Raw genomic sequence first — 24146 nt, 5'->3', positions numbered from 1 at the left:
GACAGAGCCTGGCTTCTGGCAGCTGCTGGGACACCCACCTCCAGCTTGCCTAGGTACTGACTCTGCCCCACTGAGCGTGTCCAAAGGGCGAGAGAGACACAGCATGGGACCACAAACCGCTCAGCTGGGGATATCCGTAAGAAACAGAGAACATGCCGTTTCCCCCTTCGGCCGTTCGCACACACACATGCACACGGACTCATACACACATACTCACTCACACGTACACTTTTGACAAGTGAAATGATGACCCAAAAGTAAAGGAACTGCTCCCCTTTCACACAACGTGTTTGGTGGTGGTCTGATTTCGCTTCCCCTTTTCATATTGGGGTGTCCTGCCAACCATACCCCAACACCCCCCCAAAAATCACAACAATTCTTTCCATAAGCTATTTCTCAAAGAACAAAACAAAACAGAACATAAACAAGAACGCCTAGGGGAAAAAAAAAAACCAAAGAGTTTGCATGAAAAGCAAGCACTCGGGAGGAAAATATTAGCAGCAAAGTAGTTTGAATGGTGGCCTGCTCGGCTCACACTCTGTCCTCTCCCCACGTGGCTACCGGCTGTTGAAGATGACCTCCAGCCAGCACGGGCAGCTGCTGATGAACTGGCGGGTGTAGCACTGGCCCCAGCCCTTCACGAAGCTGATCTGCACGGTGAAGCCAGTCCACGGCTGCTGCATGAACTCGTGGTCATTGGGCCGCTGCAAGCTGTACGCTTTCTCATAGTCAAACGCCTTGATGGAGAAACCGGGGAACACCTTGTGTACCAACAGCGTCCTGGAGTCCGGGTTGTCCAGTGTGGCTGACTTGATGAAGATGGGGTAACTGCTGCGGTTGTACACCCACACACCATCCACTTCCCGTGTGAGCTGGATACCACAGCCAATTTTGCTCCGCACTTTCTGCACCAGCTGACTCTTGTTGTCTGAATTGAGCTGTCCGAGGCAAAAGCCATTCCCCTGAGGTAGATCATAGAAGATGTCCAGGGAGGGCTCCTGGACACAGTACAGCCTGCCCACTCTTGTCTTCTCCTCCCAGTATGCCACCACGCACCAGTGTGACCGATCCCCAGGCTCCAGAAGAAGTTGGGAATCTACAAAACAAAATGGTGGACATGGTTGGTGGTGAAGTGGATTGGCCGTTTTCTCGTTCTGGAATCAAGACACTTACGTGCACACACACACATACCCATCACCAGCTCATCTCTTAGCATGAGGCAACAGGAAGAGGTGGTGGTGGTGCCAGGCTGTGATGGTGCCAGGCTATGCTGCAGGCTCTATCAGCCTCCCACTGAAGTCCTGATCCCGCCCAAAGAAAACCACGGGGTTTGCTGGGTGCCTCTTCCCTCTAACCCACCCATTCTGTTTGGGACTTGAGACACCAGCACAGGGAGCCCACTGGGCCAAAGGAAGCCCCATTATTGCAGACCACAGTGACCTTAGGTCATTTGGCTGGTCCTGGTTTTAGGGCTAGGAAGGGCCTTAGGGATGGACTCAAATTACCCATCTTAAACCCGGATGGAAACTTGCAAGGCTAGTTGCTCCAGCCCCATGTCAACCTGACCAGAAACTTGAGATCCTGAAAGCCTGTTGCATGGAAACCAGGTGAAGGTGCAGCCAAATCCAGACCTCAGGTCTCCGGGATCGAGGTCCACCTACTACACAGTCTCCTCTGTGTTTCTCATGCAGTCTCAAGTCAGTGCCTTGATTATAAGGGGGCTTTATCTGGTACAAATGGGGGTGTTTGGGGAACAAAAACATCTATCTTTCTAATAGAAAAACAAGTCTCAGTATGTCAGCAGCAGTTCTGTACACAAAGGGTGAATTCATGTCAAAATGCCAAATCCCAGCATGCAGGTCGCTATTAATCCTGACAAGCCAGACGGGATTCTGTGCCTAACGTGAATATGACATCCTTGAAGTACCTTCTCTGCAGCCTTCTACAACCCTAAAGTCCATCCCCTCCCCAGAAGTATCTAGACTTTGCAAAATGTGACTTTGCACAGAGTGATGCTGCTCTTTCTCGCTGCCCTCCCCCCCTCCTTCCTCCTCCAGGGAAGCCCCACCCCAGCTTTCCTAGACATGGTTCTTCCCACTGGCGGCCTGGAGACTGGCGACTCTCACTCTTGCAGGGTGGTTTTCTTAAGCAGGCTCTCCAGGTCTTTGAAGGGGGTGGGGGTGGGGTTGGTCATGTAGAGCATGAGGGAGCCCCAGCGCCTGTCATTCCAACTCCTCCTTGAGCTAGAGACGGTGTGGTAGGCCTCAGATGGAACCATAAATCTCCCCAGCCCAGCCAGGCTGCAGGAACGCTGTGGTTTGTGGTGGCAGGGTGGAGACCGGAAGTCTTGTATTTGTTAACAAAAATGGGGAAAGGCGAGGGGGAAGAGAAGAGGGAAGGAGCCCGGTGATGGAGGCCTCATCCTGCTCCTCCTGCAGCCCCTCGTTGCTCACTCTCTGGTGGATTGAGCGGGGCATGAGGGTGGGGTTGAGTGTAAGATGTTTTTTGGTTTCTTTGGCTTCTTTGTTTTAGCAACAACTGAGCTAAGAGAGTCAGTGGTAATGGTGGGGTGTACGCGAGGGCTCCCATGTCCTGCTGCCCAGGCAGGCTGGGTAACCCTGTGTGGCTGAACACATCAACTCCTTCCAACTTTTACAGACATGTTGGAACCTGGGAGGCAGTCAGTTCCATTAATTTTTTTTTTTTTTTTTAAAGCAGCAGCCAATCTTGGATTGAGCTGTCCTGTAAGTCTGTACAAAAGTGCACACTACGGCTGGAGCCATGCCGACCACTGAGGCAGCTGCGGACACATGCTGAGGGGCTGTCCCCCGACAGCCCAAGGGCCTTCTCAAATGCCTGCCCCAGGCATCCACACAAAAGAGGAAGCTTGTAGCTCATTCCTTTCCCTCCATCCTTACCCACTGAAAATCAACACCAGAAAGCTGGTCTGCCACCCCCTGCAGTACCCTTATACTACAAGTGTGTGTGTGTGTGGGGGGGGACTGTTGTGTGCCATGAGTGTGAGCACTTGTAGGTGTGTTACGTGAGTGGATGAGTGTCTGCACACACATGTGCACACACACAGCAACACAGGGAAAAACAAGAGAGGGACACAAGCTCCAAGCAGAAGGTGACTCATCAGGGCATTAACTTGTTTCTGCAAAGTATCCATCAACTGCTAATAAACTAACTCGTGAGCACTAGCAATCCTGGAACTTTCTGCAGAAGGTTGAAGACGCCACCAAGACACACAACACCCATGGAAACAAGAATTCTTTTCGCTCAAGCTCAGTGGGACGGAGAAAGTCTGCGAGGCACAGAGCGTCCGCCCATTTTGGGGAGGAGGAGGGTGTTTTGAAATATAAGAAGCCCTTGCTCATATCCAAACTCTGCAACAAACCTGGCCTGGACAGGACGACTCAGGGAGTGCCCAGGAGGGGTACGGAGGGGACCCAGGAGACCCTCTACAGAGCCTCTCAATGCTTTGTCTCATGAGGTGGCCCTGCTGAACGCCACCTAAGGACTAGCGGAGGAGAAGGAAGAGGTGGAGAAGGACCAGGCCAGGATGGCGTTGCCCTTGTGCCAGGATGGCCACCTCCGGGAGGGGCAGGGGTCTCTGGGGCAGAGGAAGCTGGGCGAGGGGCTGGGCATGAGGTCTCGCCCCAGCGGGGGTGGCAAGAGGAGAAGAAGGAGAAGCATTTTGGCGGGTTTCCCTTTCATCTATGCAGCCCGCCAGTCCACCCAGCAATTTGCTGCCAGACATCCCCAGGAAAAAGCTTTTTTCTGTTGCGGTTAATGGCCCAGCCCAGATAAACGGCAAGTGTGGGTGTGCCTGTGTATGAACAGGGCCCCCAAAAGCCCACCCAGTGCCCAAACCTGCCACGGCAAGACCTCAGCCTGCTCCTCCCCTGCCACTTTACATGGCCCCTGCTGTCACCCAGCAACCAGCCACCCACCCACCTGACAGAGAAGCTCCACTCCCCACCCCCCCAGACTACTTCTGAGAACAAAAACAATCTCTTCTACAAAACCACGTAGAAAATGGCGGAGGCCCTTGAACCCTGGTGTTTGCATCACACCTTCTTCTGGGGACCCCATGCCACATACCACGTTGTCAATACAGAGATCCCCTAGTATGGCCCAAATTCCCCACCACTTGGGCCGGTTTCTGGGAAACACACAGGATCATCTTCAGAGAAACAGAGTTCCCTGAATTGGGCCCACAGCCCACAAGAAATCTCCCCCCACAGAGGTCTGTGTGGATGCTTAGCTCCTGGGGGCTTCCGGGACTGTGGGGATCTCACACAGAAAGCCTCAATAATTACAAGGGCCTGGGTGGTGCAAAGGGTTAGCGTGTTCGCCTTCTAACCTAAAGGTTAGTCCATCTAGGGGCACCTCGAACGAACAAAGTCTATCCCTGAAAAAAAATCCAGCCACTGAAAACTCTGTGGAGCAGTCCTACTCTGACTCACACAGGGCCACCATGAGTCAGAAGTGACTCGATGGTAACTAGTGTTTTAAGTTAGCACGAGTTACAGAAGCCCAACTTGTTTATTATCATTGTTGGTGATGTGTAACACCCCACCGCCCCCCGAGAAACCCAGTCACTTATTAATTTCCCTTACCTTTCCCAGTATTTCCAATAACTTCTCCTCTTCCCCAGAAAACTGTTACGATCTTGTTTTAAAACTGTACGTGTTCATTTTAAAGCATCCTAAAGAAAACCTGTTGTAAAACGCTAACTAATCAGATGCCTGCTCACGTTTTTTTTCTTTTTTATTACAGATTAGGGAATTTTTGGAGCAACACCAGAAAAATGCTGAATCTGCCTAAAACTTCTTCAAGGTGTTTCTCTCCCCCCACCCCATTTCCCTTAAAGCATAAAATGTAACCTTTAAAGGGGAAGGGGAGGTGGGTGTTAAGAAGGGGAGGGTTTTGCCTTGTGTATTCACTTGTGAGAGAGAAGACCACTTACTAAGGAGTGGCCTCTCTCAGAGTTATTGAATTACCCTGATGAGGAATGAAGGCACGCTGGTGGTGTATTGCCTAAGGCATTTGACCACCAACCAGTTCAAACGCACCAGCCACTCTGCGGAAGAAAGGCCAGGCAATCTACTTCCCTAAAGACTTAGGGCCTCGGAAACCCAATGAGGGTCCCTACGAGTCGGAATTGACTCAAAGGCAGTGAGTTTGGTTTTTTCTTTTTTGTTTGGTGATGAACACACCAGATCCTTCCAGAAGACCAGAGGCTCGTGAATGAATCCCTGACCTGGGGTCTCTAGGGCACACACGACCAGACCTCAAGACCACATTTTAGGTAAACAAGGCATTTATTTTCCTATTTGTGGGTAGACCCAGCTAGGCCTGACTGTGTCCACACACAGAGGTAGTACTGACAGGGAAAGGGGCTCCTGAGATCGCAACCTTTCAGGATAGTAACACAATTGGAAAACAGAATGAGTGCAGAGCCCAGTAGCTGGCCACTGAGGTCAAATGGGCTGTACTGGTTGGGTGCCAAGGGGGACTGGGGAAAAAGACGAAAGAGAAAGGGGTCCACCTGCTCTCATCTCTTCAAGGCATTTGGATTATAAAGGGCTATTTCTCTGCCAGAGTCCCACGAGTGGGCCAACCCTACGAGCCCCCTCCCCAATGGGCCAGCAGAGCAGAAGGCTGAGTTTGGAGAAGTCGGGACGGGAGGTGGGGAAGCCTGGGCAGAAACGGTCTCTCTTGTCAATCAGCGCACATGAAGGGCAAAAAGTATATACACAGAAGGCTCAACCCAGCAATCCTGAACCACAAACATCGCCACACCTCTGGGCAGCAGGTCCAGGGTCCTCCCCTCCCCAGGACCCAGGCGCCACCAAGGGTTGCTTCATCTTGTCCTTCCCCGACCTCAGATATCTCAAAGGTTAACAGCACCAGTCTATTCTGCTCTCCACCCTGCTCAGGAAACCGGTTGTTCTATGATCAGCCAGCCACTGAGATAAAAGGGAACACAGTGCCAATGTGTCCAATCCAGTCTCCTCCCCAAAAAAATCTTAATTAGCAAGGATCCTTGTGGGGTGTTGTTTTTTTAAGAGGGAACGGACTGAAAAATAAAGCAAACACATAAAACTTCTGGGGTCTGCTCCAATCTTCCATTCTTACAACTTCACCCAGAACACTTAAGATCACCCCAGGGCTCCACCACTAGGAAAACAACTAGGTAAGGCAGGACAGACAGCTCTGGGGTTTACAGCAAGTTACTTACAGGGATTGAAGGAAACTAAAATTGCTTCAGGTTAATGCTCAGTTACCTAGAAAACCCTCAGACCCAACCCATCACCACCACCCAAGATCCCTCAACCAAATGGATCTGAGAGAGAATGAATTGTGGCCAATGGAAGGCTCAACTGAGAAAACTATAGAGTTTTTTCACAGTCCTCCAATATCTCCAATGAGGTGGCTAAACGTGGGGGTGGGCAGGGCTGCCTCACTGTGTGTTCCCTGAGGTCTGAGGGCCCAACCCTGGGTGAGTTCCGACCACGGCACACCATCTTCCTGCGGTAAGCTGACGGGGCAGTCAGACACACAGGTTCAAATCACCCCCTGGCCTTGTACCTCCCATGTAACCCTGGCAAGTGACTTAATCTTATTCCGAAATGCAGCTCATGGTGTCAGCCTCATATGGTTGGTGACAATACCCAAAGCAGCCAGATTACAGGGACCAGCTCGTGACCTTCACGGAGGGTTGGCTGGCTTAGACACTTGGGAGTGTCTTCTCTCTTGGGTTCTCCAACTGCACCAAAGACTCTTCCCCTTTGCCCCACTTATTCCCCCAGGTGGGAGAAAGATTCTGGCCAAACACCCACATTTTATGAACATCTCCTATGTCCCAGGCCTGTTCTAAGTGGCTCATAGCAACCCCACGAGGTTGCCGTTGCTGTCCAGTTTCTTACAGAGAGGGAAACAGGTGGATATAACTCACCACAGAGCAGAGCTGGGACCCCAGCCCAGATCACTGGCTGGTACGAGCTGTGGGTGGGTGGCTACCTGGGGCCCCTAGAGCTACCAGTCCCTCAAGCTTCCTCACCAAATGCTTGAGGAAGAAACGAGGGTCCTTTGGGGCACACTTTGGAAATACTGTGCCTACTTACAGAGCTGAGTCCAGGTCCGGCCTGAGTCCAGTCTCTAGCCTAGCTCACACCACGAAGCAGAGAAGACAAACAGCTTCTTTGGCAAGTGGCTCTGTGACCTTGGCTAAGTGGCTTGCCCTCTCGGAATGTGAGTTTGACCTACCCATAAAAAGTATGAGGAGGGTGGGGCAAAATGGCCCCAGGGGTCCCTTCCAGCCTTGACAGTCTCTGGCTTCAATGTGATCCACAAATGGGCAGGGCCAGTATTAAACAATGCTGGTTCTTTCTAGAGAGTAAGAAAAATCACTGTGGACACTTAAAAAAAAAAAAATTAAATTAAATTTGTAATAATAATAATTTTTTAAAAATCCAAGGGAAAGGAGATTTTGAGTCAGGTTTACTGTGTCCATCTCCAAATCAACCTTTTTTTCTTAAAACAGTTGTAAATTTGTGTCTTCTATCTCGCCATTTTTTGACCTCAAAAAAGAGGTAGGTCCCCAAGAGAGGGCCTTGTTAAACACCCTATTTCCACCATCTGCCAGGCTTGGCACCTTGACATCTTCACACATTAAGACTGTCCTAAACTCCTGGGTGTTGAAAACAGACTGTGCTAGACTACTGACCTAAAGGTTGGTTGTTAGAATTGATTATCTACGATAAGCAATCAATGACTAGAGCTAAAATTTCCTCTCGTGCTCCCCAAACTGGCCCTGCCACACTACCACTCACTCAGAGCCCCTCAAATACCCAAGTCTGAAGCCCCCAGCTCTGGTGCCCAGACTAGAGACTATCTTTCACCACCAGAAAATATAATTGAGGGCAGCACAGGGCACCGGAGGGAAGCCACACAAATCAAGCGCTCCTGTCTGTCTCGCCAGTCGGGCTGACGCGGGCTTCCTGTGCCCCAGCGTTCAGTCATGCAAATTATAGTGTACCCGGCCGCCTGCCTGCTGCTGCCCTGGCCTCAGAGGAAGGGTGGGGACTGCCGACCCAGCCAACTCCATTCATAATATTTACAGTAAATGGGCCTCTCTAATGATTTCTCAAGTCAACTTCAAGACTCCTCTACTCCACTATTCCCCACACAGTTCCTACTGTTTCCCCCAGAATAACTCAGCAGCTCTCTTTGGAAAGGGGGTTCTACCACTGCGTACTGCATGCACACACCTGTACACCCAGAGTCCCCAGACCTACATGGCATGATCTGCCTTCCCCACCGAGTAGGACCTCGGCCATCCCAGGAATCGCATTCCCAACAAAGCATAAGAAATAAGACAACCAGCCAACCAGACAGTCCATCAGAGTCTAAGAGGAATGGCCAAGGTACATCACTCCTTGAGCTCACCCACCTACCACTTGAGGGCAGTCAGAGAGCCACCGAATTCCCTATCTGGGTTCCCAGCTAGGGAGCCAGCACCAAACAGTGAATAATATACACACACACACACACACACACACACACACGAACCAACAATTCACTGGCGTTGAGTCAATTCCAACTCATAGTGACCCTTCCTTGGGTTTCCAAGGTAGTATCTCTGAGGAAGTAGATTGCCTAGTTTTCCTTCCGATGGAGTGGCTGGTGGGTTTGAACCACCAGCTTTCTGGTTAGCAGTCAAATGAGTTAGGCACCACACCACCAGAGCGCTTGTGAATAATACACACACACACACCCAGAACCCAACCGAAGAATGTGCTCAATAAATCACCAAAAATTCCTCATCATCTTCTTCAACTGACTACTTGTAAGTATACCGGCCACATGGTAAACTTTGATAATAGAAGTCAGTCTGAAAAGGCTACATACTGTATGATTGCCACTATAAGACACTCTGGAAAAGACAAAACTATAGTGACAGTTTAAAGATCCGTGGTTGCCAGGAGCTCAGAGGGAGCCGGGGAGGCGTGAAAGGTGACACACGGGGAGTTGTTTTAGGGCAGTGAAAATACTCTGTATGACATTGTAACAGAGGAGGGCACAAGACAGCACGCACTTGTCAGACCCCACAGAACTGTACGACACAATGCGTGAGCCCTAATGTAAGCAGTAGACTTAGTCAATAAGAATCTATGAACATGGGTTCATCAATTACAACACGTGCCCCACTCAAAAGCAAGATATTAATTATGGGAAACTGTGTGTGTATGTGTGTGTGTGTGGGGGGGTTTGATATGGGAGCTCTCTGTATTTTCTATAAACCTAAAACTTCTCTGGAAATTAATCTATCTTCAAAATCTTAATAAAAATTGATGTGTAATAAACTAATACTCCAAAAGGACACCCCTCACAGAGGCACAGGCTAGTCCTGCCTGATTTGAGGGTCTAGGGGCTGTGGGGGTGCAAGAAACACTCCCTTTGTGAGCTGCTCCAACAGTGGGTGTCATTTGAATAAAGGCCCGGGCTACAGTGACCTCCAGGTCCCTGAAAGGTATTAGAAGCCCCAAAAGCTGGCCTGGCGCTGCCCCCACCCCAGCCCCCATCCAGCTCCAACTCAACTCCACTTTTCCTAGTAGGAGGAAAACCAAATGGAGACGTGGAAAAATAGTGAGAAACAAAAGTCCTTTTCATCTAGCCCCTCCCCCCGCTCCCCTTGTTCCATTACAATTATGAAAACTGGATGGGCTGGCATTTTGAACACTGACTGCATTCCGGCCAATAAATTCCAGCCCGGGATCTGAAGGGAAAGCCTCCCTCTCTGGAGCTCCTGTGCTCCCCTCCCCCGCTCATTCCCAGCCCTCATTCCTTCTGTGTTTCTTTACAACCCAATCCCAGGGGCCAGGCCTGGCCAGGCCAGGGCCGCACTGTACTTACAGGGAAAAACAACAGTACGACAGACTGGAGACAGTGTGCAGACTGGAAAAGTTAATCATTACTTCTGTCTGCCTCTGTAATCTAATCTCTCCAGCTTTGACACACTCACGGTTCAGTCATTCCAGCCCTTTCACCCTCAAAGCACCTAGGACACCTCCTAGGCCCCAGGCCTCCCTCTCCCCCTCCCCCCCCACCTCTGACCTCCAGTTAGGAGGCCAAGGGAGCCAAGGAATGAAAGGTTCCTTTCCCACCCACCTTGTGGCTGGAATCCACAAGGCCCTTGGAGTCCCACAGACATGTCTGGCTGCTCTGCTTGCTGTGTACCCCAAAAGTGCTTGGGGAACCTCCCATGAGAGTGGGCATGGGTCTGTGCCAGTACCGCCCCCCGACACTGCCATCCTCTCTTCCACACGTAAACACACAGACACACTCAGACTCCACTCCCACCAGAGCTCATCCCCAAGCTCATCCTCTAGCCCACCTGAGTCCAGTCTGGTCCAAGGGTACACTCCGCGGACATCACAGCTCCCCACCCCATGTGTCAGATCCAACAAACATCCAAGTGAAGATGACACTGCCTTCCCTGACGGTCTCCTCAGTACCCAACACACACACACACACACACACACACACACACACACACACAGCCATCCCAAAACATGGCTATCTCATGTGTTACAGAGTAGAACTGTAATCTTTACAAAAGCAAGTCACCAGGTCTTTCTTCCATGGAGCCACTGGGTGAATTTGAACCCCCAACCGTTAGGTTAGTAGTGGAGTTCAAACAGTTGCACTACCCAGGGACCATCTCCAGAGTACAGGGTTCCTGAGTCAGGGACTCCATCCCTGGGCTTCCACAAGGCTGTGGGCTCCCTGAAAATTGTGCAAACTGTGGTGTATACATGCATTTTCCTGGGGAATGACTTCTCAGCTTCCACCCCTTCTTGAAATACTTTTCAAGCCAACAAACATGAAGTGACTACTAGCTTTTAATTTCAGAATGAAAGAGGTCATCTACTACCACTACCACCACCACCACGTCAACAATAGAGACATCACACAGATCAACAGCAAGGGACCTGAACATCAAATCCCTTTGCAGATAAGAAAACTGAGGCCCAGGACACAAAAATGGCTCACCTAAGGCCACAAGGCCAGCAGGTAGCTGAACCTTCCACCCTCAGCCCAGGAGCACAGGCCAGGCTGTCTAGAGACAGAAACCTCCCACTTTAACAGTCTCCAAGACCCTTTCTGGACTGGAGACTTTGGAACTTTTGCAGTGACAGATGACACCATGCCCAACAGTCCAGGGTTTTCCCCAAGAAGCACCCCCCAGTGAGGTGGTTTACCATGACCTCACTGAGCTGGAGAGGGGCCCATCTATTTTCTAGAACTGTACTGTGTACCCAGAAGAGAGTGAGAACTCAACTTTTGCTTTTTTCCCTCTTAGTTACTGATTAACCAAGGTGAGGGGCAGTGCTGGTTACGAAGCTACTGTGGCTGAGGAGGTTCTCAAATGCCTTCTGAGCTGAGCAGCTTTTTATGACCGTTTCTTGCCTTGGACATTCACTCAGCCTACTGGGAAAGGGGACAGTTCCAACAGTCATTGAAAGAAGCGGAAGGTGGGAGAGAGAAGGACCTCCGAGTGGCACCCTAGAAAATGCAAGGACCACAGCCCTGTCTTGGTGTCGTTATCATTTTTACTTCTATTGAAGGACCATCCCAGTTGACACCTTGCAGCCCCATGATCAAACAGGAAAAAGGCAGTTAAGAAACAACTTCATGAGCCACCAACAGTCGCTGATACATTATCTGAGTTGTCTTCTATGGGACAGACAGCAACTCCTAGCTCTGTAAGATGAATCTAGAATTGGGACCAGTTTTCCCCTCCTGTCCTCAAACAATCCCCAAGCCAGAAGAGCTCCAAGTGCTGGAGTCATCAAAAGGCGTTGGGAGAACACACAAGGGCAGGATAAGCATGAAAACAAACACCTTCATGCCTGCTTGTCAGATTACTTCCTGTCAACCCCAAATTGGGTGAAGCCAAGGCCTCACACATGAGACCAAGACTTCAGAAATGGGTTTGAACATCCAGAGTTAGAAATGAAAAGGCCAGGGTTTTATCCCCAGGTGGTCTTCGAGTTACAAAGGGCAAGTGAAAACCCTGGGCTTTGAAAGCGTCCCACCTCCCCTTTGGCTGGTATTGCCTTCCAATGTTCGGCCATCTCCTGGTCTGCAGCTGCACTCAGCTCTGTGCTCCCAGGTACCAGCAGGCCTAGGTGAGCAGCAGGGGCAGGTTGGTTGACGATACCCATACCTTCTGTGCTGCTGCTACTGCAGTAATCGCACAACAGGGGTTAGGACGAGGTCTGGAACCAGAACTGGAGGAGGAGACAGACCTGTGTTTACCCACAAGCTTGGTTTTATCTTAACTCAACAGACCACACAACCAAAGCAGAGGCAATGCAGATAAGGAGCTCTGCCCACCCCGTGTGCTCAGACAACCACCCAGAGGCCCATTCCTGCACCTCTGCCCTGTCACACACGCCTCACCAGCGGCTCCTCTAGGGAGTGAGGGAACTGGCTCTGAGGGGCCGCCTCCTGCTTGACTCCAGATGGGGCCAACTCCTAAGCAAACGCCCTCTCCACCTCATTGATCCAACACCACCAGTGGACTCCAGCCACTATATCCGCTAATCTGAATTTTATCTGGACCCAAGAATGGCACCCTCAGTGCCCAGCACAAAACCTAGCAGAGTTGGTGCTCAATAAATACATAAGCACATGTGAAATGAATGCAATACACTGGGTTCTTCCAAAGCACTTGCCCCCAGGGGCAGATTACCCAAAAAAGCAAGGTACTCACCGGCTTACTTGTGCTCATTTAGCAACCTGTTGTGAACAGCTTCACAGAGTTTCACCACAGGTCATTTGAAACTGTTCACTACAGATTAGTAAGTAAGCATAAGTAAGCCTGTGCTTACCTTGAGTATTGGGCAATCTGACACTATTTGGCCCAGCCAGCTCTCCACCTGGCAAGGCTGGCACTCACTTGGGAGGGGAGCAACCCTTCCCAGGCTGGGGTCACCCAGAAAGGCCAACAAGCTCTTGTCCTGGGTGCTCTGGGGAGGTGGGAGGCCTGCTCCCAGGGTAGATACTTCCCAGCCAGCCGCAGTAGATCCCAAGAGGTATTTCCCAGCCAGGTGCCAGCTCCGCACCCGTGGTGGGTACAGCACCTGCCCACAGCATTCTGCTCTGGCGTCCTGCTCTGTTTGGACAAGTTACCCTCCCCCAGTGTTCAACAATGCCTTTACACACCCCAGGGCTCTTGTTGTGTTATGAAAACAGAACAAAGCACGCTAAGGAAAAAAGCCAGGGGGAGAGGGGTGGAGTGAGTAGGGAGTGAGCAAGCCACACACAGGTCGAGCTTTCTTGTCTCCATCCAAGAGGGTTCCTTGGCACCACTGGCTGGGCCCTGTCACATGCATGTAGATCACAGCACAGTGACATCGCCAGACAAGGGACTTAGAAACCCAGCGATGAGTTAAAGGAAGTGGGGCTGACACACCCAAGGCAATACCACCTTCTTCCCACAAGGCTGCGGGTCTGGGGCAAGCCCTGCTTCTGAGGGAAGCTCCCGGGTGACAGTGGCCCTCTCCCTGGGGCCAAACACAGTTGTGGGGCTAACTGCCATCTAAGCTAGGGCCCCAGCTGGACCAGGGGGAGCTCTAAGGCCCTGTTTGCTCTCCGCTCCCCACTGGTACCCTGGAAAGTTAAGGCACTCCTGGGAGGAGTTCAGTGCCTTGAAAACAAAGCAACCCTGAGTTCAAACTACAAAATGCCAGGCATCAGCATTAGGGGAAGGCAACACTGGGGTGAAAAGGCCAAGAGCTGGAGTGAGTTCTTACCAACACCCCCACCAAGGGAAAAAAAATTACAATAATTTTTTTTTTCCTCTGCAAGTTAAAACTAAGCTAATGACGCTGGGTGGGGCGCAGTGTTGAGGGCTGTGCAGCCAAACCAAAATTAGTTTCCAGCCAAGAACTGCTTGGCCTCACCATTTGGAGACGGAAGCTAAAACAGCCCTGAAAGGCTCCTTAGTAAACTGGGAAATAAGGCTGCAGTTAGCATTTCAACTGAAGGTGACCCTTCTGGTAAAATATTTTGTTAAATAATAAAAATAACATAAAGTTCTCAAACAGCCTCTTTCTTAAAGAAAATGCCCTAAAAGCTCTCGTGGGAATGGAAGGGAAGAAGGAACAACAAAACAAAACCCGGGCTAGCCTCCTCTCAGTCACTACCTTTCACGAACAACTTTTTTTCTGGAGTTCTTCTCATAAAAGGAATGATGCAATTTCCTGTCTTATCCCAATACTTCCTGTGAACAACTTACAAGGTGAAAGTTATCACCCTGTTTTCCGCGACTGTCCTCGACTCCACAGAAAGTTCCCTTTTCCAGTGTCCTCTCCCTTTCGCCAAATCTTCCGCTCTTCAAACAGAAATACTATCTATCCTTTTCTACCACTTTAAAAGAGTTGGTTGGAAAAACCTGTTCTCTTGACAACAGACGTGGAATCACACGAACTCTGCCAGGAACCCAGATACCCAAGACCTCAGAGGGAGGAGGACAAGGGGCCGGGGGCCGGCTGAGCCCCTAAGTGAGCCACTGTGTCTAGGTGGAACTACTCAGCCAAGTGCAGGTTGCTTTCTTGGTGTATTAACCGCTAAATCAAGAACTGTGCCTCCGAAGTTAATAATATCTCCCCGCTGAAAATAGCCGGGAGAGGAAGCCTCTCTGTGACAGTAGGCACGCAGCCAGCCTCCGGGCCAGCCATTCAATACTGAGTGGGAAAGATGGTACCGTCAGCGGTGACCTCCCAGCGGCCACTCCATACAGTATCCTCTCACAAGGCTCCAGCAAAGGCAGGACTCCCGGGCAAGTTTACACTCTGCCTCTGCACCCTTATACACACAGAGAAGACTACATGCCCACCAGGGGTTGTGTCTGCGGGGGCAGCAGGGCCAGGGGAAGGGCCGACATCATCCAGCGGGGCGAGGGGTGGACCCTGGGCTTTGGGAGGCATCCCTTGCCATGACCTTAGTTGATCATCTTCATGGGGCTAGCCTGGATGGCCAGGGCTCTGTGAGCAGGCCAGGGACAGGCAGCATCTGGACAGAGTAGGAACAAGCGCACTCACTTCCCCTGGCAGGAAGGTCAGGCTCGGAATGAGGAAACCTCTGGTTTCTGTAGCTCATATGGAAAAAGGAAGGTCAACCAAAAAAATAAATACCAAGATTGAGATTGGCTTGCTCCTTCAGGTAAAACAAGACAGGGACACGTTCCGGCCCATCAGACATGCCCCCAGGAGACCTCAGCTTTGGAAACAGGTGTCTGTAACCAGTGGATACCAGGCACCTGGTTTTCCTCTCCACAACCATTCTTCTTTATTTATTACCCAGATATCTGCATGTACTTAAAAGACGCACATAACAGTAAAACTGACCGCCTGTGCATTAGCAGGTCCGGGGGAGTGCATCCCCACTATTGGGCAAGCAGCAGCAGTCTGTAGTCCCACAGCACTTTCATCATCCCGAAAGGAAAGCCCATACCACAGGGTCCACTTTCAACAACATTATTCCCAACAGCAAAACAAAATGGAAGAAGGTGCAGAATTAATTACCATTTTCCCGCAAATGTTTCCACAATCAAGCAAAAATCTCATGAGAGAGGCGGCTCAGAAAGAAAGATGTTCAAGTTCTTCACCAAGGGAGCAGAAAAGGCAGCCAAGAAAACCTTGCCCTCCTGCCAGGGAAACCACACGAGATCCAGTCCAGGTCCAGCAGGAACATGGACCCCTTCGGCCCCTATATCAGGGACTTCTAAACTTGTTTGCACATTGTAATCACCTGAGCTTCAACAAATCCCAATGCCCAAGTCCCACTGATGGTGACTGTGATTTAAGAAGTCCTGAGTGGTTCTACAAGACATTTGGATGACGCAGTGCTTAAGCATTCACTTCAGGCTTGCAATTCCAGGTCGAGGGTATGGGCGTGTCCTTAAGCCAGCATCCACTCCAGGAATGTGTCTCTGATCCCCGCTGGCATCTGTGTTAGCCTCAGAGGGGGCCTTTAAAAATGACAATAAATAACAGGGCACATGTAGCTGAATGACTTTCCTTCAAACAGGATGGAGCACTCTTCCCTAAGCTGCTTGGTTTGAGCCCAAACTGACAGTGCACTGAGCCAGGGCTGCATATTCAGAGTCTAGAAGTATTTTTAAAGGCCCCCTCTGAGGCCAACACCTTTAGGTTGGCAGGTCTAGACCACCAGCCACTTCACAAGAGAAAGATGTGGCAGTCTGCTTCTGTAAAGATAGACAGCCTTCAAAATCCCTCTGGGGCAGTTCCACTCTGTCTGATAAGAGTTGCCATGAATCGACAGAGCTGCTATGGGTCAGCATTGACTCCATAGCAGTGGGTTTGGGTTTTGGGAAGTGACTAAAGGGCAGGCAAGAATAGGAACTACTGCCCTACACCTTTTTTTCTCCTGTCAGGTTGAGACAGTGTCTTTGAAACTGCTGCTCTGGCTTCAAAGCCAAAACAGGTGAGAGAAAGCAGCCTGGGGGTCGGTCATCATGTTGTTAAGAGCCCTACTATGGTACAAGGGCCACAACAGGAAGAAGCAAACGAGCCCAAACTTGACTATGAATCCTTCGTCCTTCCTACTCACTGGCCCACTGGCTCAGGCTTTGCCACAGAGATGCCACAGAGGTGCCACAGCCAGGCTCTGCTAAGAAGGCCCCAGGAATGCGTGTGCAGCGAGGGGAGCTGGTGTGCTAGTCTTTGGCCAGAAGGAACCCGGCCTTCATCTGCCTCCACCCCCTGGGTGGCAGGCCTGTTCTGCTACACTGAGAAGATGCACGAGACCGCAGCCCATCTAGTCTGGCCGGGCAGAGCAGCCTGAATCTGTTCCAGAGGCTTCAAATGCCGTTACCCTGCGTCTACCTCCTGCCTGCCTGCCTCATTCTTTCCAGGACAAAACGTGTTTTATCAGCAAGCCTTTCTCCAGGTAAGTTCGTGACCTGGGGCAAACAGCTGAAGCTGCTGTACCCGGCTGGTCCTCATCTGGGAGGGGGTGTGCGCAGGGTGAGCTGGCCCTAGCCCCGAGTCGTGATGCTGGTGTTGACTGAACACACGGACTGCATGCAGTGAGATGCAGACTATGACTTCTCACAGTGGCTTTGGGGATGGGGATGAGGGATGAAAGGAGCTCACTTGTGGTCACTCATGCTGGTCCCCCGAGAGCTCAAGCTCTTCTTAGCCACCTGAATGAGCTGCCAGCTGGGCTGTGAGCTCAACCCCCTGGCAGGAGGGTGCTCATGAAACCACAAGCCGCCTGTTCCCAGAGGAAGGAGGCATTAAATGATGCCACAGACACCCAGGCCCAGACTCTCAGTTCACTATCACCCATCCAAGCCAGACAATAAATAACAGGGCACATGTAGCTGAATGACTTTCCTTCAAACAGGATGGAGCACTCTTCCCTAAGCTGCTTGGTTTGAGCCCAAACTGACAGTGCACTGAGCCAGGGCTGCATATTCAGAGTCTAGAAGTATTTTTAAAGGCCCCCTCTGAGGCTAACACAGATGCCAGCGGGGATCAGAGACACATTCCTGGAGTGGATGCTGGCTTAAGGACACGCCCATACCCTAGACCTGGAATTACAAGCCTTAAGTGAATCTTCAGACCTCAGCAAAGGAGTTGGCCACCCTCGGACTGTTAGGTCAATGTCACTTCAATAAGCCATAGCTTTGCAGAGCCAATCGTCAGAGTTCCCGCAAAGCCCCGAAAGAGATGTCAGTCCTTAGTTCTTTGCTGCCATCCACCTCCCTTCTTGAAATGTAGGGTGACACCTTTAGAAGTTTAAATAACTACAAGTGGCTGCTGGCCTTCAATCCCTGCCCAGCCAGCTCCTGACAGATAAAGGAGGAGGCTGGTGGATGGATGTGCAGCGGAATAACCTAGAATTCCCAAGGGTGGGGGTGATGCCGCATCCCACCCAAACCAAGAAAGCAGACGGACTAAAGGAAAGCCCCCCAGAATCCACGGATGGAGGCTGCAAAGGAGACAACGTCTAACCCCTGCTTTTAATCATCAGGGGTACAGCGAAAGCCCACAGACCAAACCCCTTCCATTTCCACCAGAGCAGAACCTAAAAGTTACCCTCCATGCAGCCCTCTCCAACACAGGTCATCCTGGGCCATGGACTCGAATCCAGGTGGTCACCAGAGCCCTGTGCATGCCTTTCAAAGGGCAGCCAGACCCAATTCAAATCCAACCCACTACCTTCACTCCCTGCCTCCAAAGTCCACAAGCTCATGAAGAGGCTACCCTGAAGATCCCAGAGAGTGGAAGAACAATGTGGAACAAAACTCAGAATCATAAAAAGAAAAGACTAGGTTTGCTGGTCTGATAGAGCCTGGTGAGACCCCCAAGACTCTGGCCCCTAGTTACCCTGCAGATCTGGAACTGAACTCACTCCCATGGCTTCCAGTCAAACAATAGACGGGCATATGGGGTGAACATTTACATCAGGTGGATACGCTCCTGAGAGCCATCAATCATGGGAGAACAGAAGGGCAGTGTTTGCACAGAGAGATAGCTTGGGGGAAGGAATGCATTGGAAAGAAGGACACAGGGAAGAGGTAACTATGGGGAGGAAGTGGGAAGAGAGCTGTTACATCGTGGGGAATTGCAGTCAGTATCGTGAAACAAAACGTGTATGAACTGCTGTATGCAAAATGAATTTGCTCAGTAAACTTTCACTCAAATCACAATTTAAAAAAAAAGAGAGAGAGAGGCTACCATGACACCACCCTCCCGCCTCTCCCCAAGTCTGCTGCGGGCATCTGTGTGCTGTGTGTCTGTGCACAGGACTGTCTCTCTGCATGTCTACACGTGCGCACGCGCAATCACCGCGACAGAGCCATCCATCTGTCTCAGAGAGCCGGCTGTCAGAAATGCAAGTACAATCTCCTGGAACCAAGTCACTGCCTTCTAAAAACGTTTTCCCATCCGAGAACCGTGCAGGCATGGGGTGTGGCCATGCAAGCAAGCCACAGGAGGGGGCCTGTCTCGATGCTGGAATTCCAGCTGCTACCAGAGGGGCAGATCCCCAGCCAGGACACCCACTCCCAGTCCTCCCTACCCCCTTTTTCAAGGGGCAGGAAAAGGGACGGGCCAGCCCTGGAGTCACCCAGCATGTCTGGAGGGGCATTCCTTTGAGCAAGCCCCCACCCCCACCACCGAGGCACCACATTTTCACATTTGCCTTTTTTTCCCTTCCCTTCTTCCCTTGCCAAGAGAATCAAGGCCTGGCTCTGCTGCCGACCTTCCTCCCACCCTAAACTGAGCCCCATTCATGAAGCCTGCTCTCAGCCAGGGCAGGACAGGAAGGAAATCAGCACACCGGGCCGTGAAAGAGACACTCAGAGTGGTTATTTCAAGGGGGGAGAGGACAAACCCTGTGGGCCTTTTCACTGCACCCCACACCTTGAGGCCCCGCTCGTCCCCTCACCCCCCTGCAAAGCAGGCCCGGCTCCCATCCTCTAGCTCAGCTAACTCCTTCCACTATCCAGCCCTGCCTCCTTCAGCCACCACAACCCTCTCTGGGGCCACTGGCCTCATCCTCTCTGCAAGGCAGACACACCCAGCCTCCCCCCCCGCCCCCCCACCCAACACAGAAAAGATCAACTTCTAGAAAGGAGGAGGGTCTGGACTTTCTCCATCTGCAAAACCCTCGGCCCTGGACCGTGGCCACTGGAAGTCTCCTTTTGGGGGCATTCTCACAACAAAGGGTGCAGATGTAGGTTTCCTGGTGCCCATCCCCTCCTCTCCAGACACCCGAAACCCAGTGACATCCACCCAAGTAACAGTTTCTATGACGCCCCCCTCAGCACATTATTAATCCGATGCTCCAGCTCCAAAAGGGAAGAAGAAACGGCTCAAACTTTGAAGCCCTGGGAATTAAGTAAATCAAGAGCTAAAATTCAAAACAAATGCTCTTTCATGTGGAGGCTCTGGGTTCCCCCCCCTTTTTTTTTTGTGCTGTTTTATTAAACCATGTGATCCCTTCAGATACACCACCCCTTCCCTAGCAGCCCCTCATTAACCTAAATGGCTGCAATTACCTGGTGGTGGTGTGTGTGTGTGGGGGGGGGGGGGATTAAAAATTGTTTCATCCCCAGTTTCTTTCTAGAAAGGCTTTTGGGAACACAAATCCCACCCATCTCAGTAGAGGCTGCGTGGGTCCCCCTGTTTAGCTCTTGAGGACAGTAAGGAGGCTGGCTCAGTGGGTTCGTCATTTCCTTCAGCAGAGGAGACAGACAAGATGTTATCAATAAGACAAGCCTTCCGAAAAGCCCCCTTTCAAAAGCTACCACTTCCTTTGCTTATTTCATGTGGTTCAGAGAGGCCGGGGCTCCTCCCAGCACATTCAAGATTTTAAAAATACAACCATCTAACAACATCCCGAGTGTGTTATTCTGCCCAGACCCTTTCCTCTCCTTGGTCGTCTTTCTTTCGGGACCACTCTCACAGTTTTGGAAAGCAGTGTTGGTTGCAATGCTCTCCCTCCTTTAATGGGTCCACCCCACCCCACCCCCACTGTCCCCTCCCTGGGTCCCTTTTTTCCTTGCTCAAGTCTCATTAGAAGCTTTGGGTAAACAACACCCTCTCTCTCTCAGATAACAGTCAGAGTATATATTGCACTGAAATGAAAGCAAACAAGGGTCTCCCTCAAGAGGTTCTCACAAGCTCAGTTCCTAGAGGGGGCCATCCCAAACGAACAGGGCAAAGCTTGACCAGTGAGTCAGAGGTCACCTCACAAGAGAGGGTGTACCACAGTCCCCGAGTGACAGTCTCACAGCTCCCAGCTTAGCTGCCAGGACTGCACCGCAATGTCCAAAGGCAAGAAATGCCAAACAGCCAGAACTGTACAGGAACTCTTTTTTTTTTTTTAAGGTTACTTTCTCTCTTGCTTCAGCTAGTTCTTAAAAAAAAGACAAACAGGAATGACATAATGGGGGGAGATGGAAGCACAGGTGGAAATGGGGTATCTTTAGAAAAATACTAAAATGCCTCCCACCATCCAGGGCAAAGACTTTCTCACTCTCCTGGCATGTCCCTCGGGGGCAATGGTGCTCTGGCTATCTGCTTTATCTCATCCAATCCCATAATCCTCCAGGAATGCTGGCATTCCAGGCCCTGTTTTACGCCCCTGAGCCCTGAGGATAACCCACCCTCCTAGGTAGTAGCAGTTTTTAGCTCCTGCTGTCTGCGGTACCTGCCGCCCTCCTGTGCTGTCTCCCAGACAGGTGATACTGAAGCCCCTGCAGCTTAGGATGTGCAGGGAGGCTAAAAGGCTATCTACTCAGAACTCCATGCCATGCCTGGGCTCTATCTTCAACAAGTTCTCCAAAGGCAAAACCAGGCCCTTCAAGTCACCCTACACACAAAAGGCAAGAGCAAGAGTGAGCTTATACAATGGGCCTACGACATCAAAGTCATCAAGTGGAAGCCCTACCTGCCAGGACCCTGTCCAAACAACCACCGAGTACTTCACAGCACATAACCAGTCCCCAGCTGCCCTCTCATGTTTTCACAGGGAAGACACCACAGGACGACCAGCTGAAGGGCACTACCAAGCCACCAAGGGTCCATCCAATGTACCGTTCATGAAAATGGCAATGATGACCAGACCAGCTAGGGTGGCAGGAGTCACCCCTAGTCTCCCAGCCTCTCGTTACTTCGAGAGAGCCTGGAACTGCCTGGCAAACAGGATAAAGTGTCTTACCTGAAAGCCCCCCAGGGGCCAGATAATTCGTTCCCCCAGTTTCAGCGGAGGAAGGCACTGCATCGGGACAGTCTGCTGTGGATTCAAAGAGGAGAGACGCGTAAATAAAGACACACACAAATAAAAACACCAAGATTAATTTTTAAGCACATTCTAAGGCGCATTAAAGGAGACCACACATTCCAAGTGGCTGACTCGCCACCACGATGCTGATTATTAATGGTCTGCTCTGGCTTTGCTGCCCATCACAAGACAGACCACAGCACCTTGTCACCAGTCTGGGTTCTGGGCAGCCAGCTAATCATTAGTCAAGTTAGGCTCAATCACAGACTGGCTGGAATGTCTCTTTTATTACAAGTTCCTCATTGAGGAGACCAGGCAGTTCCCAAGGTCAAAGCAAAGGTTTTGGCTCTCCTTTCTCAAGCTTGAGGAGGTCTGATGGCTAACCAGAGAGTTGGCGGTTCAAACCCCCCAGCCAGAGGAAGGAAGATGGGGCAATCTACTTCTGTCAAAGATTTACTGCCTTGGAAACCCAACGGGAGTCGATATGAGTCAGAATCTCAAGCCTGGTTGCTCATCTGCTCCACAGCTTTTCCAGAGAAAATCAAGGGCAAACCTTGGTTAGTCCCAGGGGCGCCTCTGTCACAGCCATAGATAATGCCTTGCTCATCTCTGTGAAGATAAACTTCCCATTTCTGTTAGGAGTTTCTTAAGACTGGCGTCAGAGCTGCAGGGACTATGTTTTCTTTTTCAACTGCAGTGTAACTCAAGTACAACAAAGTATTCAAATCGCAGGTATCATTCAATGACTTGTACCCGGGTTATACACCAACGTAAGGAGCCCTCGTGGCGCAACAGTTGACCGTTCAGCTGCTAACTGAAAAGGTAGTGGTTCTAATCTACCAACTGGCCAGCTGAGGAAAAACCTGGTGATCTGTTCCCATAAAAGATTACAGACTAGGAAACACTATGGGGGCCATTAACTCTGTCATATGGAGTTGATAAGAGTTGTAATCAACTCAACAGCACGCAACATATACCCATGTAAGGTTCCTGGCTGGTGCAAAAGACTTGTACTCGACTAGTAACAGTAGGAGCTCTGGTAGCATAGTGCCTAAGGCACTTGACTGCTAACCAGAAGGCTAGTGGTTCAAACCCACCAGCCCCTCCTCGGAAGGAAGGTTGGGCAATCTACTTCCATAGTGATGTTGTCTCGAAAACCCAAGGAGGGGTCACTATGAGTCAGGTCTGACTTGACGGCACATAACAACAACAGTAACAGAAAAGTTGGCAGTCTGAACCCCCATGGCTATGCCACAGAAGAAAGTTCTGGCAATCTGCTTCCCCAAAGATTACAGGCAAGAAAACCCTACAACAGTTCGGTATGTAGGGTCATCATGAGTTGGAATTAACCCAATGGCAACAGGTTTCGTTGTTTGTATACACACACACACAAAACTCACTGCCATTGAGTGGATTCATTGTCATAGCAACCTCCACTGGGCTTCCAAGGCTATAAAAACGACAGAAGCAGACTGCCTCATCTTTCACCCATTGAGCAGCTGGTGAGTTTGAACCACCAACCTTTTGCTTAGCAGCCAAATGCCCTAACCACTACCACCAGAGCTCCTATACATACATACATATAACCATACACATACACATGTATAATAACCACCAGCTCATGACACAGACCACCATCATCAAGGCTCCAAGTCAGAAGGAAAGCATCCTACCTCCTCCAAGGCCTCATCCAGACCTCCATCTCCAGAAGCCTTCCCAAACAACCCCAGATCTGTGAGACTCCCTGTCCTCTGTTCCTGCAAAACCTTTCTGGCACCAGCTTCTGGCACCAGCACTTGGAGTTTTCTTCTGCTGCCTTTACTGATCTTTTATATTCAGATCCTATCTGCCCTAACTACACTTCAAGCTTCTCCTCAATTTCCTGTCACCCTCAGGTGCTCAACACAGGGACCTAAAATGCTAACGCAGAGGATTTCCATTCCAGCTGAGAAACCAACTTTACACCTCCCTCCAAACAATTTAAAACAAAAACAATGTCCATGAACTACAACTAATCAGTCCCATGAAACAAAAATACACAAAACCCCCATTATTCACCACTGCCTACGCCAACTTTACTAAAGTCCACATAGAAACCCTGCCTCAGACATTATGCTGAGTGAAATAAGTCAATCACAGAAGGACAAATATAGTATTAGGTCGTTGTTGTGGAAGGTCAAGGGAAGATTGATATATGGAGGGAAACTCTTTGCTGGTTGCCAGGAGTGGGAGGGGAGGGGAAGGGAGGGAACACTGCAAAAAAAAAAAAAATGCATTGACCCATGTCACTTTAGTTTTGTGTA

The 24146-nt window shown here is 50.6% G+C and overlaps 1 protein-coding gene across 1 annotated transcript in view; it reads right to left on the bottom strand.

Moving 5' to 3' along the window:
- Positions 1-557: 557 nt before the first annotated feature.
- SMAD7 (SMAD family member 7) overlaps positions 558-24146 on the bottom strand; it is a 30770-nt gene continuing 7181 nt past the window's right edge. Inside the window, exons 3-4 of the mRNA XM_007943824.2 lie at positions 21781-21855; positions 558-1096 (exon numbers count right to left, since the gene is read on the bottom strand). Of these exons, the coding sequence (XP_007942015.1) occupies positions 558-1096; positions 21781-21855 (614 nt within the window). The remainder of the gene's footprint in view (positions 1097-21780; positions 21856-24146) is intronic.

This window comes from Orycteropus afer, unplaced genomic scaffold (assembly GCF_000298275.1).
Source record: "Orycteropus afer afer isolate SDZICR_OR568_19922 unplaced genomic scaffold, OryAfe1.0 scaffold00113, whole genome shotgun sequence".
Taxonomy (NCBI): Eukaryota; Metazoa; Chordata; class Mammalia; order Tubulidentata; family Orycteropodidae; genus Orycteropus; species Orycteropus afer.
Note: the sequence above shows the minus strand (reverse complement) of the source record. Positions and strands in the feature narration are given on the sequence as shown.